Source organism: Podarcis muralis, chromosome 3 (assembly GCF_964188315.1).
Source record: "Podarcis muralis chromosome 3, rPodMur119.hap1.1, whole genome shotgun sequence".
In the NCBI taxonomy this organism is placed as follows: domain Eukaryota; kingdom Metazoa; phylum Chordata; class Lepidosauria; order Squamata; family Lacertidae; genus Podarcis; species Podarcis muralis.
In genome coordinates this window covers 40,663,822-40,690,028 of record NC_135657.1, presented here as the reverse complement: position 1 = coordinate 40,690,028, position 26,207 = coordinate 40,663,822, and the positions used below count along the sequence as shown (strand labels likewise).

Here is a 26,207-nt window from a genome sequence, read left to right as displayed (position 1 = left end):
AAAGAATACTACAATGAATGGCAAAATGATGAAAAAGGTCTGTTTACTACAGCACAAAGAACAATGTGAAAAGGAAGACAAGTTTAAATATTGTTGCATAAGAAAGGGATGAAAATAATACAAGGATGAGAATAAGTAAAATGATAGGCTGGAACATCTGGGAAGGTAAATACAAAGACAAGATAACGCTATGTTAATGAAGCAGCAAACGTAACATTTCAAGTGAAAAGAAAGAAAGAACCACACCTGAGGCTTAGTCTTCTGAACTGGGTGTGTGCAGTACAGCTGAGTGCTGCATGGGACAATGATGCAGGCAGTTCTGAGGAAGCTCTTTCCACCTGGTGCCGGTCCTCCAAAACATGACTAGAGTGAGAAACTAGGATGATGCCAGCAAATTCCAGGAACCCTCTTTATTGTGAGATTTTGTGGGAGAACTGTGAGTTTGTTCAGCCCTGAATGAGAGCAAGGGTGGGTGTGTACAGTCTTGGAGCTGAGAGGAGGTGTGTCAGGAGGAGAAGGATATTGGTCTATATTTATTAGTAACTTGCATTAATGTAACAGTTGTATATGCAACACTGTTGCTGTTGAATTGTATTAAATTGTATTGCTGTTAAATTGCCTCTTGCTGTTGTTTTTGGTTTCTGTAGAGTGCTTAAAGATATTATTCTATATTAAGCTCTACAGAAATCGCCTGACCCCCCCCCCCAAAAAAGGAAATATGTACAAGGTCACTTTGAAGCTAGCTGTCTAAAATGACTTATGAAATGCCTGCCAACCAATTCCACTGAATTAACCCAAGTTTCCGCATTTTAAGAGAGGAACAAACTGTATCTCAATGTATCTGTACAATTTGTAACAGGAAGTCCTTTCAGCTATGGATAGGGGCCTGAATAGTTTCAGGCTCAGAAGAGATAAGTGCATTTTGTAAGACAGGGAAGAAGAACATCAGAACTGCCCTAGAAAGTACTGGTTAAAATTCAGTATCCATCTTCCATACATCTTCATGGCACATAATTCTATATAACCAGGTCACTTCTTTGCATCTCAAATGATAATTATTCAAACATTCTGCCAGGCATCTGATCATTTTTGCCATGTTACTATCTCAATTTTAATGTGCAGATGGGGGCTCCCTAAACCCTGAGCTGACCATGGTTTTAACATGTGGCATATTTCAAAATATGATCCGCTCCCCCAGAATAAACTGCAGCAGAACCTTTGGCCGACAATTTTATTATGAGACCACTTCCGCTTTACTGTTCACTGTATTACCTCCTTACCGCAGGAAGTGTCTGGTATTTCTCCTTCACGATGCCTTAATTTGTCGCCGGTGAGTCCAAAGGAAGGGGCAAGAGACAGGGAGAAGCAGCAGGTGGGAAGAGGGGGCTCTTGGCAATGGGCTCATGGAAGAGGTGTGGGCAGCTGCCAAGTCATGCCAACCCATACCAGCCCTGTGTGGTGCCAGTAACCCAATTATTAGGACTACGCTACAAACCTGAAACTAAGAAAGCCACAGCAAATTTAAACAATGTGCCTTTCGTGATATATAAGAATGTAAGGAAAATGCCAGTCAACCATCCATACAACACCTTGGGCTGAAAGTTTTTACCTAGGCATCTTATGAAGTAAAAGTCTACCTGACTCACTGACAAAGGTTCATCTGTACTTCGATCATCTGAAGACTTTGGAACTTCTAGTGTGTCAATAAAGGCCTGGAGCTCTTTTCTAAATGCCTTCATCTGGGCATTTATTCGGTAAAGAAGTTCGTGCTCCCGTATCCTACTGCCATCATCTTCATCATCCATAAGTCCAAACAGGTCCCCATTTGCCACATAAATTCTTGCCTCTGTTATTATGGTGCTTGTGTCCGAAATCAGGCGGTCAATCGTCTTGCCAAGGTGTTCCGCTTCGCAGCGGATGTCCTTCACTTGCTGCCGGTCTGTGAAGCTTTTCTGCCACCCTGCTGGTGCTGGGTAGAAGGATCTAGTGGGGGTCAAGCAACGGATGTTGCGGACCTCCTCTGAGTCACTCTCTCCACCGATGGGACCTTCCCTCTTGCGGTGTGGAGGACGAGAATCATCATCGCTTTCTTTCTTTCCCGCATCGCTTTCAGCGTCACTGTCCCTGGGGCTGCCCCGGATCCCTAGATGAGAGGCCAGGTCATAGCGCTGCATGTTGGACATCAAGACTCGGTTCTCATACTGAAGTTGCATGACCTTACCACTGAGTTCATTGATCTGCATGCGGGCAGCTTTGAGCTCTTCCTGGAGCGCTTCTGTCTTGGCGCTGTCGTGATGCCTTGAACTGTCATGAGCCCCAGTCTTGTATTTGTATTTGTTCAGCTCTGCTGTGATGCGCTTGTTTTGTTCTTCTACATCAGCCAAGTTTCTTCTCAGCAGCTCCGTTTCATCTTCAACTAGCTGCAGATGCTGCCGTAACTCAGAGAGTGATTCATTCTGCTCCCCCATGAGCGGGTTGGCTGCCCCTGAGAAATCATCTCCTCTCAAGTCATCAAGCTCTGCTTTCAGCCCTCTGTTTTCTACTTCCAGCTCCACTATTTTCCGTCCCAGAATATTGGCTTCTTCCTCTACTAACCTCAGACGAAGCTTGAGTTCTGATTCTCTTGTGGTAGGTGGGCCTCCAGCCTCCCCTTTTGGTAAGGGACTGTCTAGATCACCATAAAATGACCGATATTTTTGTAGTTCATGTTCAAATCTGTCCTTTTCCTTGTCTATTTTGGCCAACTTTTTCCTCATCAGGGTAGCTTCTTCTTTGATGAACTGTAACTGGCATTTCAGATCTTCATTGTCCTCCTTAGAAAAAAGAAAGAAGATCCAAGAGTTACTAGACAAGTGATGACACCATTTGGCAATTCAGCAAATGAAAATTCCAAATGATAGAATAGCCCCAGTGAACTCCATGAAGGTATGCTTCTATTTGATACACATTTCAAATATCAAACAAAAGCAAAATGTGCCACTAAACCTATTTAAAAAATCATTACTCCATGTTCTGAACTATTACGCCTCAAAACCTACTCAGCAGTAGGTTTTACTCTCTACCAAGGGCTATTTCACACATTACACAGAAACAATCTGCCAACCATTTGTCAATGTACTATCAACAGGAAGCTGCAACCTATTATAACTCCCTTAACAGTACACCTGTATGTCAGACACGTTTGTGTTTATTGCATTCACAGGTTATGTTTTAAGGGTTCACCTAAAAGCAAGTGATGTGTGAAGTGGCCCTGAGTTTGGTCATGAGAACTGTTAAGATTCTGAAAGCTGAAAATCTCTCTGACCAAGAGATAAACGACATCAGTATAGCAGGGACATGGTCTGTGCCATCTTTTCAAGTAAAATATAGCTGTTTCCATTATTTTTCCAAGTATCACTGTAATAGCCATTCAAGAATAGCCCCAACTTTAAATTTCAGGAGTGCAGATGCTAGGAACTTCTCTATAACTATAACTATAACTAGCTTCTATAACTAGCTTACTAAAACGGCATTTAAAAATTTGGTTACTAACAGGCTACTAAATGAGTGCCACAAGAATAGCCAGAGTTTTCCAATTATGCTGACTAAGGAAAGGCTTGCACCAATGATTTTTTTATTTAATAATCATAAGGTTTACTGAGTTGTGCCATGGGACAGACAGAAGCATTTGAGGTTACCTCAGTGGGTGTCTGTTGTGACTTTTTTTCTGATTTTTGCAAGTCTTTGCTTCCTCTTCTTTTCATGGATTGCTATAAAAGAAAGATAAGGTATAGTATGCATTTTACTAAATGTATATTTGTTTTTTAAAACAGTCATGTATCTCCAAATAATACACAACAATATATACAAATACAATAAAACATTTAACACTGTTAAAACAATGCAAAATAAAAAACAATTGGCTAATCCTGAGAAAAGTTAACTCAATAGGCTTGACTGCAATATAAATCCATTAAACCATTGAAAGCACGTGAAGCTTTTTCAAAAACCAGATGTTGTCCCCCCCCCCAAAAAAATATTGGTTGCTCCACAATTCAGAGACCAGGATATTTTTATACAATTCAGGTTGTTGTTGCTCATTTGTATAACATACTTTGGAGTACTTTGAATATTAAAAATAATAATTCACAAACAGTCCAAAAAAACCAACAACATAAAAAACCTCACCAGGAACCAAAAAGCATATTCAATGTAACTGCAAACAGACTTTTTAGTTGGAAGTAACTGACCCAAGATAATTGTAAATAGTTGTCTCCCAGATATGTGCCCTTTGTTTACCATGATTCTAAAATAGAATGATTTTGATACTACTTTGAAGATCTAAGGATGCAATAAATGAACTCATTTCCCCTCACAAAATGGGAAGGTCTATTTATTTCTTTGGAGGTCTTCAGCAAATGCTTTTAGCATGATTTAAAATAAAGCAGTTTAACAGAATATTTTTTAAAATCTCAAAACAAGAGAAAGCAGGAAATAAAACCTCAGCATTACACACACACACTCCTACCGAATAATAATAATAATAATAATAATAATAATAATAATAATATATTTATACCCAGCTCATCTGGCTGGGTTTCCCCAGCCACTCTGGGCGGCTTGCAACAAAAGATTAAAAATACATTAAAACATCAGTCATTAAAAACTTCCATAAACAGGGCTACCTTCAGATGTCTTCTAAACATCAGACATCCACACCACCATATGGGTTTAAATGTTGAAACACATTTAAGGGCTGGGGGTATGAAAAGTTTTTCACCACTTACTAAAAGAAAGGGGAAAGCAAACTTCCCGGAAGGGGAGCTGCAAATATAAAGTGCCACAGTGGAAAAGGCCTGCCACCAACCAGTTCAAAAGGTAACAAAACCAGAGCAAGGCCTCCAGAGCTGATCTTAACACCCAGGTGCTTTCAAGGGGAAGCAGTGGTCCTACAAGTAGCCTGGCCCTAAGCTGTTTGGGGATTTACAGGTCAAGAGTGACACTTTGAACGGTGTATGGAAACAGACCAGGAACCAGTTTGACTGTTAAGGAATTGGCAAAATGTGTCATTTTTGAACAGACCTCAAAGGCAGCCCCACGTAGAAAGCATTATAGTGAACTAAACAAGATGCTGCCAGTACATAAATAACTGTGGCCAGATGCAAAACATTTGGTTCCTTTGCAGGCAAGAGGTAGACAAGATGACCTTTGGATACTGTCATCCCCTACAATTCTATATCTTTGAGTTGAAGAATGCTGTGTTCCTGCCGCCCCAGTATGCCCTACAGCTTTGTGAGGCCCAGTGTTCTGTGAAAAACATTTCATGACATGTTTAATATCCTCGGTTGCCTGTCTGATGTTTTTAGGTTTGCAAAAAGCAAAGCATTTTTATCCTTTCTTTGAATTTCAACAGAAATTAAAGGCAGTTTTGACAAGCAACCTATTAACAGTTCAGTAGAAAGAGATAGCACTTGTTTACCACTCTTCTACCTCTATATATATGGAATACACAAACTTCATATTGCTTTCAATAGCATATTAAAGTTGATGAAAATTCAGAGGAAAAATAAATAGACAATCCACAACTCGATTTAGCCATGGTACTTGAATTGGATTTAAGGATGGGCCTCTATATGTCCACATCATAATCATGTGATCCTGGTTTTTTAAAAGTGGCAAAAGTATTCATCTTTACTAGCAGTGATCCACAGTTGTCCATAATCACTGCAAGTAACTGGAAGATGACAGGCTGGCATTCTAAAAGGTAGCCCAGCTAAGAATTCAAATGGAAGTAGAAAAAAGCACGAGTGGTTCTCCCTCCTAGTGCTGGATGGGCCTCTTCCTTATATTCACCAGGGAGGCAAAAAGCCCTGCTCTCCTGTTTGTTAGATGCACACTTTTTTGGGGGGTGGGGGGTGGGGGAGGAAGGAAGCAATGGGTTGTATCCAATGCTTCACACACATACAACTGCTGGCACAATGGGACTTTAAATTTGCCTGCTTTCCGTCCAAATCTGCTTTGGAGGGTGACCCAACACTCCACAGCTGATTTTGAGCACATACAGAGGCCTGGGGAACGGGGGAGAAGAGTGGCGCTGTGGGTTAAACCACAGAGCCTAGGACTTGCCGATCAGAAGGTCGGCGGCTCGAATTCCTGCAATGGGGTGAGCTCCCGTTGCTCAGTCCCTGCTCCTGCCAACCTAGCAGTTCAAAAGCACGTCAAAGTGCAAGTAGATAAATAGGTACCACTCCGGTGGGAAGGTAAACGGCGTTTCCGTGTGCTGCTCTGGTTTGCCAGAAGAGGCTTTGTCATGCTGGCCACATGACCCAGAAGCTGTACACCAGCTCCCTCGGCCAGTAAAGCAAGATGAGCGCCGCACGACTGGACCTAATGGTCAGGGGTCCCTTTACCTTTACTTTATCAAATACACACCTTTCTGTTCAGTGCAACGCTAGGTGCTGTTTTTTCTCATCTTTTGTGCTGTTATAGGGTTGAGATCCATTTTCCCCCTTTTACATTCAAGCTACATGTTCTCCGGCTGTTTTAATTATGCTGAATAATATAGTGCTAGAGTGGATGGGGAACTAACCAACTTGTGTTAAGTTCTCATGAAAATCCTCCTGCTCAGATTTTGCATCTTTCAAATGAAAGTCAACCACACTGAATCATAGAATTGTAGATTGGAAGGGACCTCGAGGATCATCTAGTCCAACTCCCTGCAATGCAGCAATATGCAGCTGTCTCATATGGGGATCAAACCTGCAACCTTGGCGTTATTAGCGCCATGCTCTAACCAGTTGAGCTGTGTGAAATCTACCTCCCTCTACCAATATCAGGAAGGCCTACTTTCCTGGTATACTGTCATTTTTACAACCATTGAACTAAATCACATTATTGTAATCTAAACTGCTGGCATCTATTCCAATTAAAGGCAGAGTCAAACCAAAGGCATAGTCATATGCTTCTGGTAATTAGGTTTCTACAGCAGACACTATCAATCATGCTTTAAATTAATATAAGTATCTGTTTATTATAAGCAACCAGAATGGCAGCAGGTGCAGAGGAAATATTTCCAAGGCATGATGGCCAGTCATCTGAAAACTGGAACAATAAATTTATTGGATATGCAAGTTTCAACTAAAATTAAATTTCAAATTCCTTATCTGACAAATGTGGTGAATTTAGTATTTGAATACAAACACCTGCAATTCATTCTCACACACACACACACACACACACCCAAAAAAAATAGCCACAGGCAGCTTGGGCAGCACACAAACAGCAAAACAAAATCAGTTAGGAAAGATGCCAGGCAGACCTCACTAGGTAGAGCATTCCATGGAAGCAACACTTGAATATACAGAACCACAACTGAATAGGCCTTCCTCTCTTGTCACCATCCTTTGAGACTCTGCAAAGGGCAGAACCAAAGAAGGGTCTCAGAATAAGGTCTAAGGGTCCAGGTCAGTTCACAGCAGGAAAGGTGTTCCATATATTATTGGGGCCCTGAGCCAGAAAAAGCTTTACAGGTCAAAACCAGCACTTCGAATTGGACTTGGAAGCATACATGTAGCCAGGACAGAGCAGGTTTGCCTCGAACGTGTCAATAGTTGGGCAGATACACTGAAGCTTCTTGAAGGTAATTGAAGCTTCCAACTCATTTTCAAAGGCAGCCCAGCATAAAGTACATTGCAATAATTCAGCCCTGAAGTTACCACAGCATAAATTACTGTAACCAAATCATGGAACTTTGGAGTGTCAGGCATAGCCCTACTGGCTTTAGCCCAAACGTAGCAGAGTTTTCCTGCACAGCGAAGAAGCTAGTTGCGGCAGTAATGACTAGTCAGCTAGACTCAGAAGAACTATTTACAGGATTTATTAAAAAGGAGAAAATAAAACAGCAGAGTTTCTGCATACAAGTAAAAGTAAAATAAACCCTCTCTTTCTCTCTCTCAAAACCATACACAGCACTTCTACTCCTAACAACACCTCACCTCAAACTGAGCTAGCAATCCCTTGATAACAGAGCAGAGTGCTGGTCGTTAACCAATCAGAGTGAGTAGTTTCTAGGTCAAGCAGACCTGGGCTTTCTGCCAAGAGTAAATTGACACCACCTTGAGTTAATTGTGAGAAGCCAGAATCTGCAAGTTTCCCACGAGAACCAATTAACAGAAACTGAAACTGAAACTGAACACCCCCTCACAGATTCTGCTGAACAATTAACACCAAATACACCTATGTAGAAGATCATTTTTCCAGCAAACCTAAACCCTTGCACATTCGCTTGTTCTTTACCTTTGCCAATGGTTTAGTTAACACATCTGCTACATTTTCTTCACTTGATACATAAGTACAGGTGATTACATTGTCTTGTACACAGCAACGTACATTTTGGTATTTTACAGAGATATGTTTGGAACGCGATTTGAAACCCTCTGTTTTACTTAATGTTATACAAGCTTGATTATCAATGTAAACTTGTACTGGTTCTCCACAATTTACATTTAAATCTGCTAACAAATGCTTGAAATAAATCACCTCGTTGCACAATTCACTCAATGCGGCATACTCTGATTCCGTTGATGACACACTTACAACGTCTTGCTTACGTGACCGCCAGCTGATTAAAGCTCCACCGACCATTATGACTAGTCCTGTGACAGATTTTCTATCCGGCAAATTTCCCCAGTCACTATCACAGAAGCAACTCAACATTTCATCCTCTGAAGAATTTAATTGTAACATATAGCCAATTGTCTGTTTGAGATACCTCAGAACTTGTTTTACCCCTTTCCAGGCATTTAGTGTGGGTTTTGAGACCAATCTACTTAATATGCCTACTGCATAGCTAATATCAGGTCTGGACCACTGTGCTAGATACAATAAACTTCCAATTACAGAGTGATATACATCAGGATGTTCAAATTCAGGACTCTCATCTATATGAAGTGTTTTTATGAAACCTGGATCCATAGGCACCACTGCCCCTTTGCAATCCTGCATCCTGTATGTAGTCAGTAGTTGTTTAACTTTGTTCTGCTGACTAATTAAGCAGCTGCCATCTTGGGCCCAGCACACTTCCAACCCTAGATATGTCCTAACCGGGCCTAAGTCTTTCACTTTGAACTTACTGGACAATTGCTTGGCAAACCTTTTAGTTTGTTTATCTGTTTTGCAGGCATACAAAACATCATCTACATAAATCAGACAAAACTCTTGATCACTGCCTGTACCACGTACATAAACACAATTGTCAGCTGTACTCTGCTTGAAACCAAATGACACTAAGGCCTCATGGAAACATTTGTTCCAAGATCTTGCAGCCTGTTTGAGACCATATAGAGCTTTGTTTAATTTCAACACTCTATTGGAACCTGTCTCATAACCAGGCGGTTCGGCTAGATACAGGTCTTCTGATATTGATGCATGTAAATATGCAGTCTGAATGTCAAAATGGTTTAACAGGAGTTTTCTCTTTGCTCCAAGCGTTAAAATCAGCCTTACACTGTCTCCCTTAGCAGTAGGGGGAAAAGTCTCGTCATAATCTTTTCCAGGCCTCTGAGAGTATCCTTGTGCCACTAAACGAGCTTTGTATTTGTACTCTCCTGTCACCAGAGGTTTAAGTTTGTACACCCACCTGCAGCCTACAATCTTTGCCCCCTCAGGCGCTGCTACTGGTGTAAAAACCTTGTGCTCATTCAGAGAGGACATCTCTTCCTCCATTGCCTGTTTCCAGCGCTCTGCCTCCTCTTTTGGTAACTTTAACACCTCCTGAAAACTCTTGGGTTCTGCAATTACACTAAACACATTTGCAGTATCAGGAGAAAAACGCACTGGAGGCACTCCTTTGTTTTGTCTTTTAGATCTTCTGGGAGAAAATTTTTCTTCTGACCCACTTTCCTCTTCAGAACTATGACCTCTCTTTTGTTGCTTAACAACTGGTCTTTGGCTAACTCCACTTTCTTGAGAGCTCTTATCTGAACTTTCCTCCCCCTCAGACTCTGATTCTCTGTGTCTACTTTCAGAGTCATGAAGCTCCTGGGAAGGTTCAAACCAAACCTCAGTATTGGCATGTAGTCTCTCCCAGCCACTATGTTCACAAAAACTGGCATTCCTGGAGATTACAATGCCATTTGTCCCTTCAGCAAAGCGGAAACCTTTTCCCAGCTCCTGGTAACCCACAAACACTAACTGTTTGGTCTTAGGATCTCCCTTCTTCCTCATTTGTTTTGGAATTAATACCCAGGCTTTTGATCCAAACACATGCAAATGGTCAATTTTGGGTTTTTTCTGAAACAATTTAAAGTACGGGGTTGTACCTATTGTTTGATGAAAGAGCCTGTTTTGGAGATAACACGCGGTGAGCATGCTCTCCCCCCAATAAGACATGGGCAAATCAGCATCGTCAAGCATGGCAAACATCATATCTTGTAAAGATCTGTTTTTTCGTTCTGCAACGCCATTCTCCTCTGGGGAAAAAACATTCGTTTTTCTATGCCCAATGCCACGCTTTTGTAACCAATCTTTAAAGGCATTTGACATAAATTCGCCACCTCTGTCCGTCTGAATCCTTTTAAGTTTAATGGACAGAAATCTTTCCACAGATGCCACCCAGCCTTTAAACTTAGTGAACACGTCACCCTTATTTTTCATGGGAAAAACCCAGGAGTAACGCGTGGCGTCATCCACAATTGTTAGTGAAAAGCGCGATCCACCCCTGCTTACAGCAAATGGACCAATTACGTCCATGTGAACCAGCTGTAGCGGTGCCTCACTAACTCTGTCACTTCTGGGGTAAGAGACTCTATGGGTTTTAACCTTTTTACAAACATTACAATCAAGGTACTTGTTACAAGTCTTTAAATTACCCCCATCAGCTAATTCAGACATTTTTAGTACACTTTTCCAGCAAGCATGCCCCATTTTCCTATGCAATAAGTGCACACAGTTGTCATGTATAGCTTTGTTATTCACTGCAGGCTGAGATTTACTGACTACTGCTGCAACTTGAGATCCTGCTTTAAGCCAAAACAAGCCTCCCTCTGACTTAGCAGTGCCTAAAATCTCACCAGCCTTCTTAATAATGCAACTGTCTCCTTCAAAATGCACTTTAAACCCAGCTTTTAGCAAACAATCTACAGACATCAGATTGCTCCTTAATGAAGGCACACACAGTACATTTTGCAGACATTCACGAAGACAAGGAACAAAAACTGCACCCCCCGAAATCACTTCGGAAGTACTTCCGTCTGCTAGAGCCACCTGGCTGCGCTGTGCTGAGTTCTTGGAAACAAACAATTCATCTGAATTCACGATGTGGCGAGATGCTCCTGAATCGACCACCCAGACCGCTTGTTTCTCATCAGCACTCTTGACCTCGCCGGTCACCAGCTGAGCCGACTGTTTTTGTTTGAAGAATTTCTTTTTACGCTGCTGCTGATCTCGTCTCTGCTCCTGCACCGGCAACTGAGACTTGACCAACTCCGGACATTGTCGTTTTAGATGCGCTGAAGACCCACATCGGAAACAACGCCTAACAGCAAACGCTGACTTCTCACCGGTACACTGCTTTTGCTTCACCTCTGGCACGGCATGAGAATTCCTTCCAAACCGCCCACCTGTAGAAGCCTCTGCAGCCAACGACCTTTCTTGCCTTTTCTGCCATTCTTCAATCAAACGCCCAGTAACGTAACTGACTGATAAATCATGCTCCTGGATGCCTTCTAGAGACAAAACTAAATTATCCCAGCTTTCCGGGAGAGAACTCAAAATAATAGCCACCTTCTCCTGCTGGTCTAACGCACAGTCTCTTTCCTGTAGCGCAACAAACTTTAACTGTAAACTGTGTAGGTGTTCCTGCATTGTAACCCCAGGCTGTAACATTGCCTTGTACAATGCCTTGCGAATGAACAGCTTGGAAACCGCTGTCTCACGCACATGGAGTTCTTTAAGTGCTTGCCACACACCTCTAGCTGTCTTGATTCCCCTCACATACGGCAACTGGGAATCTTCCAGCCCCAAGACAATTGTGGCCCTTGCTCTTTGGTCTTTATCGAGGTCTTCATCATCAGGCTTCACAGGAAACTTACTCACCACTTGCCAGAGACGATCCCTCTGCAGCACTGCCTGCATGCGTTCCGACCACAGCAAGTAATTGGAGTCATTCAGACGCTCAAAAGCCATCTGAACTGGTTGTGAGGCCATCTTGAGAGCGATGTCCCTGGAACCCGGAACCAGCTACTCATGACCACCGAGAGAGAAAACAGGAACCACAGCACCCAGCACTCACACGCTGCAGCTGTTGTCCTTGTGTCCGCTGCGTCACCAGCTCACCACAGTCAGGAACCAGCCAGAGTCCATCTGCTGCACCAGCAGGAACAACAACTTCTGGAACTACTGGAACCAACGCCGTTGATGCTGACACCACCGCAACTCAGGCTGGCAGCACAATACCCATAACCTCATGGAACTTTGGAGTGTCAGGCATAGCCCTACTGGCTTTAGCCCAAACGTAGCAGAGTTTTCCTGCACAGCGAAGAAGCTAGTTGCGGCAGTAATGACTAGTCAGCTAGACTCAGAAGAACTATTTACAGGATTTATTAAAAAGGAGAAAATAAAACAGCAGAGTTTCTGCATACAAGTAAAAGTAAAATAAACCCTCTCTTTCTCTCTCTCAAAACCATACACAGCACTTCTACTCCTAACAACACCTCACCTCAAACTGAGCTAGCAATCCCTTGATAACAGAGCAGAGTGCTGGTCGTTAACCAATCAGAGTGAGTAGTTTCTAGGTCAAGCAGACCTGGGCTTTCTGCCAAGAGTAAATTGACACCACCTTGAGTTAATTGTGAGAAGCCAGAATCTGCAAGTTTCCCACGAGAACCAATTAACAGAAACTGAAACTGAAACTGAACAATTTTCCCTGTCCATTCCATAGACATGATAAAAACAAACCTAACTACTGTGGTAATTATTATTATTAGCAGCAGTACGAGCAGAAATAAGAGAAGAACTATTCATAATTTGGAGCAGTTATTAGCACTTGTAACCCAATCCCTGCATACATTCAGATATTACATTTTTTGGTGTTTAATACATATAGATCTACACCCTGTTGCCTAACTAACCATTTACTCAGTGTGGTACAGTGTCACTTTGCACATATTCTACTTCTCCTCATGAGAGAAGAAAAGAATGGTGTAATACCAACTACTGAGGTGTTATGTTACCCAGAAATTACCTGGGTAAGAGTCTCATTTATTTTCTTCCAATACCCTGAGTGTCAAGATATTAATCAATGGTATCACCATCTATCTTCTTTCAGTAATCTCTGCCTGGTTTGTCTTACAAGCAGAGATACAGCAGACTTCTTTCTTCTCTGGCTCCTTATTCCATTACAGGAAGCCACAAAATAATTCTTCCTGGTATGGAAACTGGGGACTATTCAATTTTTTTACCAATGAAATGTTCTCTGCACCAACATACATAATTCCAGTGAGAGCTTGCCCAAAGATAAGTAATCAACCAATCAAACAATAAATGTGAATTTGAATAAATACCGTTTATCACCACCCGAAAACAACAGCAAAGCAGGGTGGGGAGGAGGGGTTGGGAAAACAGAAGCAGCAGAGATATTAAAAATGGGGGCTGGATTAACAGAAACGCACACAAAAAGAGCATCATAAATCCTGGTGTATAATTAGCTGTCAATTAGGATCCAATACGATGTTTAAGAGACAGGATATTTCTGCAGTCAATTTAGATTGACAGCGAAAGATGCAAGCCAATACAAACACTCCCTTTCACAGCGTGGGTGCCAGTGAATGATCTAGACCCTTTTGTAATGAGGCACAATGCAACTGGGCCACACCAGCACAATGTAGGCCAAATTTTAACAACTCTTAATATAGCCATTTGAGCACTTCATTAGCAGTTTCATTATCCAAATACAAACCAGTAAATAGTTCAGTAAACCTGAAAGGCTATGTGGATTTATCTATCGCTAATTAATAACACAGGTTATTAGGAAGCACGGCAGTAAGAAAGAAATTTGGGCTAGTAATATTTGAACTGGGTGTTGCAGTTCACTATCACAAATCTCATAGGACTCATGCAGGTTGTTGGATACACCTACAAAGACCACTGGATTATGGCCCATAGTTTTATGTTCTCTAAACTCAATGGGAGTGTAAGCGGTTGAACTAGCAGCTTTGTTTGGCTTCACTTTTTCTAAAAATCCAGTAGCACAGACATGCCTTATTTTAAGGTAAGAAGAGTCCTATTGGATCAGATCAAGTGTCTATCCAGTCCAGCCTGTCAGATACCTATGAGAATTTCATCAACAAAACAGGAGCACAAGAGCACTCTCAATAGCATTCAAGAATAAATGTATCTCATTTCGAAGACAGGTACAGGGAATGCTTTTCAGCAAACAAATACAAATCTCAAACCTTTCTACTCATCCATGAAAACCAACAATTCACAGTAGAAGGCAAAAACTGACTAAGAGCAAAGGTACGAAAGGGGCAGCCATTTTTAATTCTAGGAACTGTTTACTGTTTCCCTCATTTATGTTCTCATTTCTACGAAGCAAATTATTCATTGCGTTTTAGGATCCTTACTTAGTCAAGCATTCTGAGAATCTCTGACGTCCTCCTCCATTAAGTGCATGCACTACTATTCCAACCATTATAAAATTCAGGGTAGAATAAAAACTCATTTCCCCAAAAGTAAATACTGAACATTAACCTCTTTCATCCTGTCAAGTTCGTTCTGCAGAGCCTGTTTAGCAATCTCTACTTCTATCAGCTGCTGTCTTAACTTTTCGTTTTCATCTTCTGTGGTGGTACGTTTTTCTTCCACGTTTTCCAACTCATGGTGAAGTCTCACTGAAACGTCTTTTGCAACCTAATGGAACAGAATTTTAAAATTTAAAGACAACATTTTTGTGGCGAAGATAATTATGGGTTGTATACAGTGCTGTTTTTCTAAAAAAAATGTTTAGGGGTACTCTCATTTTGACTCAAGAAAATCATGATTTTATAGTTCAAATCGGGGGAAATAAATACAGTAAATGGACAAAAGTACAAAGATTCACAAAATATTTAGGGGTATGCATACCCCTGCATCCCCCAGAAAAAAAGCGCTGGTTGTATACAATGTTAGTCATACTCAGCATAGACACATGAAAATTAATAGGCATAACTCACTTAGGTCAATTGATGCAATGGGTCTACTCTTAAGTTTGATACAACCCTATGATCATGTGATGTTTATAATCCTGTTTTCAGCCAACAAAAACAGAGCTGATTAGTGTATTCTAGAGACAGAATGGCATTCTGATTAGTTTTGTCTCCAATCCAATTCCATTAGAAGTCTCCACTGATTTTAAAAACATGAGCGCATTCATTACAAATATTTAGGCACCAGGCCAAAACTCTTCTCCCAGGCCTTTGGCTAATTAAATACTTTATATGGCCTTTTAAACTGTGGGGGGTATTGTTTTTGTTTGTTACTATGGTATGCATTCTTTATATATATATATTGTAAACCACCCTGTAATCCTTGGGTGAAGGGTTTCACAGAAATTTAATTAATTTATTATTGTTGTTGTTATTATTATTATTAAAGCTCAGTTCACATACACTCTAGCTTATTCCTGATTATTTCCAGACAGTGTGACTCTGAGCACTGGTAGTATCCCATGATTACAGGACTTAGGTAGTACTTGTATATGGAATTTCTAGGTCAAAGACCAACTCTCTATCTATTAGAACACTGGACACAATGCTACCCAAAGCTGGACTTTAACATGGGAGTCTCACTTGCTTTTTCGGTGAAACCTATTTACAACTGGAACTGTACACCTTATAATTAGTTAATTAATCAAGTAACACTTTAGTAGATAAATCATGGGTAGCAATTTTATTTGGTGAGTACAGATTTTCACTTGTTGCTCTAGAAGGGCAAACATTTATTTTTGAGCTATTTTGCTCCTGGTATGCAAAATGGAATGCAAAGGAAACCCTTAAAATGGCTTTTCTTTCTAATAATAAGTGATGAATTACAGATTGTATCCAACTTATATCACACTCAAAGCATACTCAGTGAAAACAATCGATACAACTTAAAAGTTCATTGTTTTCTACTGCAAGTATAATTTAATTGGATTCAACCCTCTATTAAATTCTAAGTTATATTTTCAAGATGTGTCAATGGGCAGATTCATTTCAAGCTAAGAGGCTCTGGCATTACAGAAATGTATTTCAGCTTATTAACGGATCAATGAATTAGTTAAAAGCAGCAGTGAACAACATGGTGGGTTGGTGGCTGCAGCACTCACCTGACCTCCCTTCCAGCCGAGTCACTGAGGCGTCAGGCAGTGAGGTGCAAACATGCCAGTGGAGCCAACCTGTCACTCCAGTTGGCCCTTTCTACTGCGCTGTCTTTGTCCTCCCTTCTTTCCATCCCAATATGCAGTAGTGGCTCGGCTGAAGAGAGGTCAAGTGAGCAGCACAGCCTCATCCCGCTTTCCACAGAACTCAATGGAACAACTGTCAAAGCAACAGAGTGTAACACACCTGGGAATTTACTCTCTGATAACTGGAAAAGGGGTAAATACAGTAGTACCTCCTATTACGTAACCCTCTGGTTACGTAAACTTCAGGATGCGAAAGCGGCAAACCCGGAAGTATTTGACCAGGTTTCACTGCGCGCATGCACAGAAGCAGTCTTCAGGTTGCAGAAACCTCAGGATCCAACCGGACCTCCAGAACGGATCCCGTTCGCAACTGGAGGTACCACTGTATCTGAAAGTGAGCTATCTAGAAAGTGAGTTCTGAGAGTCAGGATCCAGGTCATCAAATTACTGGCTCTCAGAACCATGAGACAAATCAGATCTCTGCTTTCCGTTGAACGACTTGAGCCTACGATACTTTCATGGTCTACCTGTACTTCCCCCTCACTGCCTTCCCACCTACTTGCCAGCTTTTGGTCCTGTTTACCTTCAGGTCTTGCTCCAAGCTTCGCAAAAGTTCTCCATCAATCTCCCCGGTCTGTGCATAGCGGAGCCTCTTGCGCTCTGCCTTTCGAAGACGGTACTGAAGGATCCTGCAGTTTTTGTTGGCCCTCTCCAATTCGTGGCGCATTTCTTGCAGCTGGCAGGCATCCTCTTCAAAGAAGCTGTCCCTCATCTCATCCATCTCAGTCCTCAACTCATCTATCTCATTCTGGCACCCGTTCAGAAAGGATAGTCGGAAATGCACCAGGCAATGCAAGTTCACGTTAATAAAACGAAAGGAAAAATGGGACTTAAGTTGATCTTCACTTAAAACAACAACAACCAGAAGCATCAATCACTATCTTATGCCTGCCCTTCAAACATCACATGTGTGACATGTATACGAAGAGGTAATCAATGATAAAATCATGGGTGGATGAGAGTTATGCAGTGTGGGAAGAACTTGGTTTTTCCACCAGCAGGAGTGGGGAACAGAGGGTCAAATATGGCCCTCCAGGCCTCTTTATAGCTGGCCCTCAGAACTTTCCCTAAGCCATGTGCCCTTCTAAGGCCACACCCCCTTTCACTAGGCAGTGCCCTCGCTGACCCTGCTCCACCCCCTCAAGTGGCTTTCCCTTGCTGGGATGGGATGTGTCTATGGTCTTTTGCTTGCCTGGATGGAGAAAGGTGTGTGTGTGTGTGTGTGTGTGTGTGTAAAGCTGTGTTTCCCAAACTTGGGTCCTGAGCTGTTTTTAGACTACAACTCCCATCATCCCTAGCTAGCAGGACCAGAGGCCAGGGATCATGGGAACAGCCAGACACACAAGTTTGGGAAACACTGGTGTAGAGCAACTTCTGACAAGTGACTGGATGTAAACTCCTGTAAAAAGGCAAGAGTCATATCCGCTGTCACACCCACTTTTGCCCCTGACCATACTCTCTGGTGTCATGCAACTCCTGGAAGTTGATCCAACGCTTAGGCTGAAAAAGGTTCCCCACCCCTGTGATACAGCTTACCAGTTCTACATGGGAACACAATTTTGTGTGCTGAGTCCTCACTTTCTCAACACACCATAGCCATAGCTAGACAGCGGAATGATGGCTTGCTACTCCGCTGAACATTTTACCACTAACTGTAAAAGTGTAGATGTACTCTTAAAGACATGCCTGGAATGCAAGACCCTTCCCTCACGGATGAGACAAACTGTAGAGGGAATGTGATCTGAAAAGAGTAATTGTTATGCTGTTATGTTAAGCATTCTCCCTTAACATTCAGAATAAAGTATGTCATGAAGGCAGAAGTGCATGCAGCAAACAGGATGGATGGCTTCCTCTGCTGGATGAAAAGCCAGGGCCTTACCATTGCACAGCAGGTCAGCCATGTATGTTTGAGAGCGCCTGAAGGGAAAACACGTATGTGACATGTGAGAAGCATGCCACAGGGAGTGATTATGAGGCAAGGCACACACTATATAGTGCTTTTCGCCATCTGTGGGCTACCATCAGGTCTGAAATGGCCAGGGCTAGTTTCCTCCAAGGGAGCTCAACTTTTCTGAGGCAGAAGTTTCCCACATTTTACCAAGGGAAGAGAACAACAGGAAGCTGCACCATTAAGAACTAGAATGGAATATAATGGTTTTCCTTTTCGGGGGCGGACAAAAACGACTATCGTTTGTACAACCCCTCCCCCCCAAAAAAGGACGGACCCCTGCTTTCTTTCTCCTTTTCTTGCACCTGCTGCTAAGATGGGGGGGGGGGGGTTATCTGTTCTCTATCACTTCGCCTCCTACAAGCCGGGTTGACAACAGAAGAAAGAGCAGAAGAAAGGGCTCCCCTCCCCCTCCCGGCTGGGCCACACCCGCCGCCCTCCTCTCCTCCCGCTCACCTTGAGGGCCTCGTTCTCCTCCTGCAGCTTCTCCATCTCCTCCTGCAGCTGCTGCCCAGGGTTCAGGCTGAGGGCGCCTTCGGGCCCCGGGGCTCCGCCGCGGCCGCTGCCCTCTTCGGGCCCAGCCAGCGCCATTGGAGACTGGGTCGGCGAGGCGGCGGGAGGCGCGGGCTGGGGCTGCTCCTCCGCTGAGGCGCTGCCGTCGCCCTGGTTGCTTTGCATCTGGGCCGGCCGCCCCTACGGCACCGGCCTCCTTCTGGGATGGGAGGCGAGGCGCTCAATTGGCGGGCATCCTTCCTCCCGCCCGGGCCTGCCCCTTCCCTGCGCCACAAGAAGATGGAGGAGCCGGCGCTGCCTCCTTCCCTCCCTCGCTTTGCAGAGAGAGACCTGCCGGCTTCCCCCCGGACTTGGGCGGCGGCTGAGCAAGCGCAAAGCCAGCCGCCCGCCCTCCGTCTGGGGGGCTGCCGGGAGCCCCGAGCTCGGCGCCTTCGAGAGGCGCGGCCTGCCTGTCAGCCGGCGGTCCCCGCCCACTGCCCTTCCCAGGCTGGGTGGGAAGGAGGGAGACGCGAGGAAGGGCCGGTGCTGGGCCGGTTGCTGCTCGTTTCGGCGGGGGCTTCCCTCGGACAAGGAGTGCTGCCTCCGCTCGGGGGCTGCTCCAGGGCTGATGTTGGCGGGGCTGAGAGAAGCACGCCTGAGGGGTTCTTGTAAGGGAGCCCCCCCCCCCCCCGCAGGGTCTTCATCATCTTCTTTGGCGATCCCTCGTAGCCGAGTAAGATTGTCTTCCGTAAACACGGTTTTAATAGTGAGTCCGTAAGTGACCGTGGAGGCCAGTTCTAGATCCACACGTCCTTCCACAGTGGGGACATAGGTTTCCGGGCGGGAGTTAATCATGGTGAGGGTTTGCCGAGCGCGCCTTCCTCTTAGCGCGTTTCTCCCTTTCGTCCTGAGTTTGAGTGTCTTCAAAGCCCATGACACCTTCTGTAAAGGCTGGTCTCCAACTGGAGCGCTCGCAGGCCAGTGTTTCCCAGTTGTCGGTGTTTATACTACCTTTTTTTAGATTCGCCTTGAGATAGTCTTTGAACCTCTTTTGTTAACCACCAGCATTATGCTTTCCATTTTTATGTTTGGAATAGAGTATTTGCTTTGTTTTTTTAAAAACTTTTTTTATTCAAAATTAAAACAAAACATATTATCCAGAAACATATCATCCTTATTTTTTCCCCATTTTTCCTCCCTCCCCCCACACTCCCACACAAAACCCACCCACCCCCACCCCCCAGTTCCAGTCTTTGATTTCTTTAAGAATGCTGTTTTTGCATGTTACACATTTATATAGATCCTCAAACTATTTAGCTGATTATCATCAATAAAAAAGTTTGTGAATGTTAATTCAAAGCCTGCCAAGGAGTCCAGTTTGCTTTGTTGCGTCTTCAAATACTTTGTAAAGGGTTCCCATTCATCTTTAAAGTCACAGTTATCCTTGTCCCGTAGCTTATACAGTGGTGTCTCGCAAGACGAAATTAATTCGTTCCGCAAGTTTTTTCTTCTTGCGAGTTTTTCGTCTTGCGAAGCACGGTTTCCCATAGGAATGCATTGAAAATCAATTAATGCGTTCCTAGGGAAACCGCTTGCCAGGCTGGCGGTGCGGAGAAGGGATTTTCTCCCCACCGCAAGCCTTCAGCACAGGGGCTTGTTCCCGGGGCTTGCGTGGGAGGAGGGTTTTTCCTCCCCACCGCCAACATTCAGAACAGCATTCTGAATGTTGGCGGTGGGAAGGAAAACCCTTCTCCCACCCCAAGTCTTCAGGACAGCCATCCGAAGGCTGGCGCGGGGAGAAGGTCTCTCCGCCCCCCCCCCCCACGCCAGGCTTCGGTGCATCCTTCAGAGGCTGCTGCCATAGTCACGCGTCACTTCTCCAGCTGGGAGAGGGTCGCGGGGCTATGGCTTCTTTAGCCCCGCGCGCGCTCTCCCGGCTGGAGAGGTGACGCTCGGCTATGGAGGCTCCTGCCATAGGCGCGCGTCACCTGGGAGAGGGTCGCGGGGGGCTGCTTTAGCCCCGCGCGCGCTCTCCCGGCTGGAGAGGTGACGGGCGCCTATGGAGGCTCCTGCCATAGGCGCGCGTCACTTCTCCAGCCGGGAGAGGGTCGCGGGGGGCTGGTTTAGCCCCGCGCGCGCTCTCCCAGCTGGAGAGGTGACGCTCGGCTATGGAGGCTCCTGCCATAGGCGCGCGTCACCTGGGAGAGGGTCGCGGGGGGCTGGTTTAGCCCCGCGCGCGCTCTCCCGGCTGGAGAGGTGACGGGCGCCTATGGAGGCTCCTGCCATAGGCGCGCGTCACTTCTCCAGCCGGGAGAGGGTCGCGGGGGGCTGGTTTAGCCCCGCGCGCGCTCTCCCGGCTGGAGAGGTGACGCTCGGCTATGGAGGCTCCTGCCATAGGCGCGCGTCACCTGGGAGAGGGTCGCGGGGGGCTGCTTTAGCCCCGCGCGCGCTCTCCCGGCTGGAGAGGTGACGCTCGGCTATGGAGGCTCCTGCCATAGGCGCGCGTCACCTCTCCAGCCGGGAGAGGGTCGCGGCAGGCTGCTTTAGCTTCTTTAGCTTCGGAGCATCCTTCCGAAGCCTGGCGGCGGGAAGAGGTCTCTCCGCCCCGCCGCCAGGCTTCGGAGGAGGTCCGAGGACAGTGGGGAAGACGCGCTGCGCTTCCCCGCTGTCCCGGAGATTTCCCTATGGGCTTTCCTCTTGCGAAGCAAGCCCATAGGGAAATTCGTTTTGCGAAGCACCTCCAAAACGGAAAACCCTTTCGTCTAGCGGGTTTTCCGTCTTGCGAGGCGTTCGTCTTGCGGGGTACCACTGTATGTCAGTTTTGCCAGTTCTGCATAGTCCATCAATTTTTCTTGTCATGATGAGTAGTTGCTTTGTAAGATGATAATCAGCCATCCGAACAACATGACCAGTCCAACGAAGTTGATGTTGAACAATCACTGGTGATCTTTGCTTCATCCTGTACACTGACATTAGTTCACCATTCTTCCCAAGTGATGTGTAAAAATTTTCAGAGACACTGTTGATGGAATCTTTCAAGGAGATGGCTTTTATAAGTGGTTCATGTTTCACAATCATACAGTAAGGTTGGTAGTACAATAGCTTTGTAAGCAATCATTTTGGTTTCCCTGTGAATGTCCCTGTCCTCAAGAGAAAGCTGCACTCGCACAGCTCAGGCGATGCTGCATTTCGGCATCAATGTTGGCCCTTGTGGAAAGATAACTGCCCAGGTAGTGATCGACCCTTTCCAATGTTACACCATTGAGTTGGATTTGTGGCACTGCAGAGGGGTTGTTTAGTAACGCCACCAGGCAAGGCTGTTTTACCCCATGGGTGCAAGGTGCCTACAGGGAAGAGGGTGCAGGGTGGAGCTGCTCCATGAGGCTTCCTGAGGTAGGAAGGTGCAGGGCTGTCTTCCAAGGCAGAGGCAGTCGCCTGTGGAGCTTGCTTTTAAATCTCTGCAGCCAAGTCAAGCTTTGATCTCGCCCTCCATCATCATCATCATCATCATCACCACCAGCACCACTGTACCTCTCCTGCTGCTAAAGAAGCTTTGACCAGAAGCCCACTCACTGGATGTTTGCTTTCTTTGTTGTAAGGCTGGGCAGATCAAAATGCAGGCTAAGAGGGCAGCTTTTCTAATGCCAGTTTTCTCATAATAGAATCATAATTGTAGAGTTGGAAGGGACTTAAAGGGTCATCTATTCCAACCCCATGCAATGCAGGAATCACAAAAGCATCCATGAGAGATGTCCCACCCAGCCTCATTCAAACCACTTGGCCCAAAGTAGTTCTCCAATCCAGAAGTATTGGAGCTGGTCAGTGAGGGTGGATCCACATAGGAGTTTTAAAGTGTGATATGCAGCTCCCAGGGACACGGGTGGCGCTGTGGGTTAAACCACAGAGCCTAGGGCTTGCCAATCAGAAGGTCGGCGGTTCAAATCCCCACAACAGGGTGAGCTCCAGTTGCTCGGTCCCTGCTCCTGCCAACCTAGCAGTTCAAAAGCACGTCAAAGTGCAAGTGGATAAATATGTACCGCTCTGGCGGGAAGGTAAACAGGGTTTCTGTGAGCTGCTCTGGTTTGCCAGAAGCAGCTTTGTCATGCTGGCCACATGACCTGGAAACTCTGCCAATAAAGCGAGATGAGCGCTGCAAACCCAGAGTCGGTCACGACTGGACCTAATGGTCAGGGGTCCCTTTACCTTTACCTATGCAGCTCCCACCCCTTTAACCACATGCCTGTTAAGATACATGGTGCTTGTTCTTCTGTAACTCTGTACCCCTGTATATTTGAGTCTTGTTTTTATGTAGTTGGATCTGGGCCTTGGAAATTGTTTGTTTCTTTGTTTGTTTTTGGATCAAGCAGTTTATTAATTTTCTAAATGAATAATAGTTTTCACAGAAAATAATAATCACATGCTTGTTTAACAGTAAAAAGGCTTAATGTGTCAATTTCCAGCACTTTTCAACTGTGGCCATTTTTATTGGAAAGGATTGACATTTGGCTTATATGGTGCTTGTTACCCTTTGGCGGTGTTTATTCAAAACCTTTTTATCTTTGGGGGAAGACTTCTTATTGTGAGCACAATAAAGAAAGTGTACAAGTCTGGTTGAAGCTCTTCGTTGCACCGAGAGAGAGTCTAATTTAGGAACCAAGCAGGATTTGGGAAAGGAAACTGACCATCAGAGGACTGCATAAAATGCTACAAGACTCTAGAGGGCACTCTGATCTAAAGGATAAATTGAAGGGGCTAGAACTGTAGAGTTGGAAGGGGCCTCAAGGGTAATCTAGTCCCTTCTCCAAGCGTGGAACTCTTCTTTAAGGTACACATGGTTTTCCAAATGAAAAGCTATTTTCTGTTATTCTGTTCAATTCAGAAGTTCACGAACCATTTCTGATGTTAGCACAAGAAGTCTACTCATGCAGTTTATCAAAAATGTGAGTAAACATTCGTTGTTGTTTCTAAGTCTGAAAATATTCCCCATGTCCTATTGCTATGTTGACATTGTTAAAACAAGTTAAGCTTATATTCGTTTGTTGTTGTTTTTCTCTTTCTGTCCTTCCCACAGAAGAGGATTTGTGCTGGTAAGGAAGGCTAGAAATAAACCCTAGGTTGCCCATGAATGATGAGGATGAGGACAGGCAGCAAATGCAGCCCTGGTCAAAACCTCAACAGTGAACGGGAAAGGTGATCAAAATACTCACTGGCCATGATTGTTACAATGGCAGTTGGCTTTGAAAAAGGAGGTGCAGAAGGCTGCCATGATGCCACGTCCCATCCCCCCCTTAACTTGTTGGTAGTGCTGCCAAACTAGTCAAAACTGTGTTCATGTGTGACTCAAAGAACATTTCAGATGCTTGGAACCAAATGTTTCTGCCTGCAGGTATATGGGCATCACTGCTCCCTGCCTTCAATAACCTGTCTATACCAAAGCCTAAAGGGACATCATGGCTCATAGCAACATATCCCAGTATGAGGGGGGGATTTTCCAGTGAATAATTTAGCTTGTTGAACAAGATTATTAGTGTCTTTCTAATTACTAAAAGGTTAATGGCTTCTGAGTACTTCAGTATTAGTCGTGTACCTTTCGGAGTAAAAGCTCTCGCATACAAAGGCTGCACTATTGGTTTGGTTATAAAATGTTATATTTGCTTTATATTGGCAGAAAGCTGGTTGCTTCAAATTGCCAGCCAGTATGATGTGCCAAAAATGGAGTTTCTACACAAAATACTTATATCCTGTCTGTGACATAACGATGCATCTATTGAGCTGTGATGAAATAATGCCTTGTGATGAAATTCATATTCTTTACCACATGGCCTAAATGCCTGCGTTCCATAAACAATTCTTTTGGCGAGCACGCAAAAGAACCAGGGGCGACCCAATGCTAAGCCAAACCTCAGTTTGCTTTCCCAGAAACTGCACTGCTGATTCCTTTCCCATCGTGTTGGAAGGGGGGGGGGAGGGAGGTGGATGCCCAAAAGTTGGAGGTCATTTTTCCAAAATACAAATATTAAGGGCTATTCATGTAGCTTGTTCAACAAGAGAACTATGTTGTTATGTAACTTGAGGGTGCTTAGTATTTCAATCTCTTTTACAAAACACCAAAATGTCTAATTTTGGTGGTACAGTGGTACCTTGGGTTAAGAACTTAATTCGTTCCGGAGGTCTGTTCTTAACCTGAAACGGTTCTTAACCTGAAGCACCACTTTAGCTAATGGGGCCTCCTGCTGCCGCCGCCAGAGCACAATTTCTGTTCTCATCCTGAAGCAAAGTTCTTAACCCGAGGTACTATTTCTGGGTTAGCGGAGTCTGTAACCTGAAGCGTATGTAACCTGAAGCGTATGTAACCTGAAGCGTATGTAACCCAAGGTACCACTGTATAATGTGACATATCCACAATGGCAGCTTAACCTTGAGGCTCATCCTGCACAATTAAAAACTAAAAAAAGATAAAATATTGTAAAGAAAGTCAAATTTGCAACTGTGCAGTATCAGAGACAGACAATTAAGCAAATTACTCCCCCCACAGACAGGATAGAATCTTAAACCTACTTTATTCTTGAAAAAAAAATTAAAAATTCCTTCCAGTAGCACCTTAGAGACCAACTAAGTTTGTTAATGGTATGAGCTTTCGTGTGCATGCAAAGCTCATACCAATAACAAACTTAGTTGGTCTCTAAGGTGCTACTGGAAGGAATTAAAAATATATATATATTTTGTTTCAACTACGGCAGACCAACACGGCTACCTACCTGTAACTAGAACTACTTCATTCTGTACAGCACTGCCTCAACTTTGAGGAGAAAGAAAATGGCCACAACCCAGACTGGGAATTATAGCCCCCAAAGTTGCCCAAAGAAGCAGCTGCAGCTAGGGATAGCTGAGGAAGGTATGATGATGTCCCTTCCCTCGCACAGAAGCTAGGAGGTGGGGCAGATGGTTGCCCTCATAGACCTGGCCCTGAGAGCTTCCCATGGATATTTTATAGCAAAAAGAATGGCACCCCCACAGATCTATGGGGGCAGCCATGTTTATTGCCATATACTGTGTGTGCAGGTGACAGGATCAGAAAGGTATTCTTTTTGTTGTTGTTTAGCCGTGTCCAACTCTTCGTGACCCCATGGACCAGAGCACGCCAGGCACTCCTGTCTTCCACTGCCTCCCGCAGTTTGGTCAAACTCATGTTGGTAGCTTCAAGAACACTGTCCAACCATCTTGTCCTATGTCCCTTCTCCTTGTGCCCTTATATCTTTCTCAACATTCTTTTTAGTGCTGGACAAATACTTGCTACCCAAATCTGCA

The 26,207-nt window shown here is 44.4% G+C and overlaps 1 protein-coding gene across 13 annotated transcripts in view; it reads right to left on the bottom strand.

The window, feature by feature from the left end:
* The window catches only part of LOC114594481 (microtubule cross-linking factor 3-like), a 32,024-nt gene extending 12,553 nt beyond the window's left edge, over positions 1-19,471 (bottom strand). Inside the window, exons 1-6 of one of the 13 annotated variants that reach the window (XM_077925707.1) lie at positions 18,864-18,987; positions 18,146-18,200; positions 16,983-17,207; positions 14,728-14,886; positions 3,678-3,749; positions 1,610-2,813 (exon numbers count right to left, since the gene is read on the bottom strand). In XM_077925707.1, coding sequence (XP_077781833.1) covers positions 1,610-2,813; positions 3,678-3,749; positions 14,728-14,886; positions 16,983-17,180 — 1,633 coding nt within the window. In that variant the 5' untranslated portion in view covers positions 17,181-17,207; positions 18,146-18,200; positions 18,864-18,987. The other 12 variants (XM_028724233.2, XM_028724220.2, XM_028724221.2 and 9 more) reach the window with 12 other exon arrangements.
* Between the last annotated feature and the right edge of the window lie 6,736 nt (positions 19,472-26,207).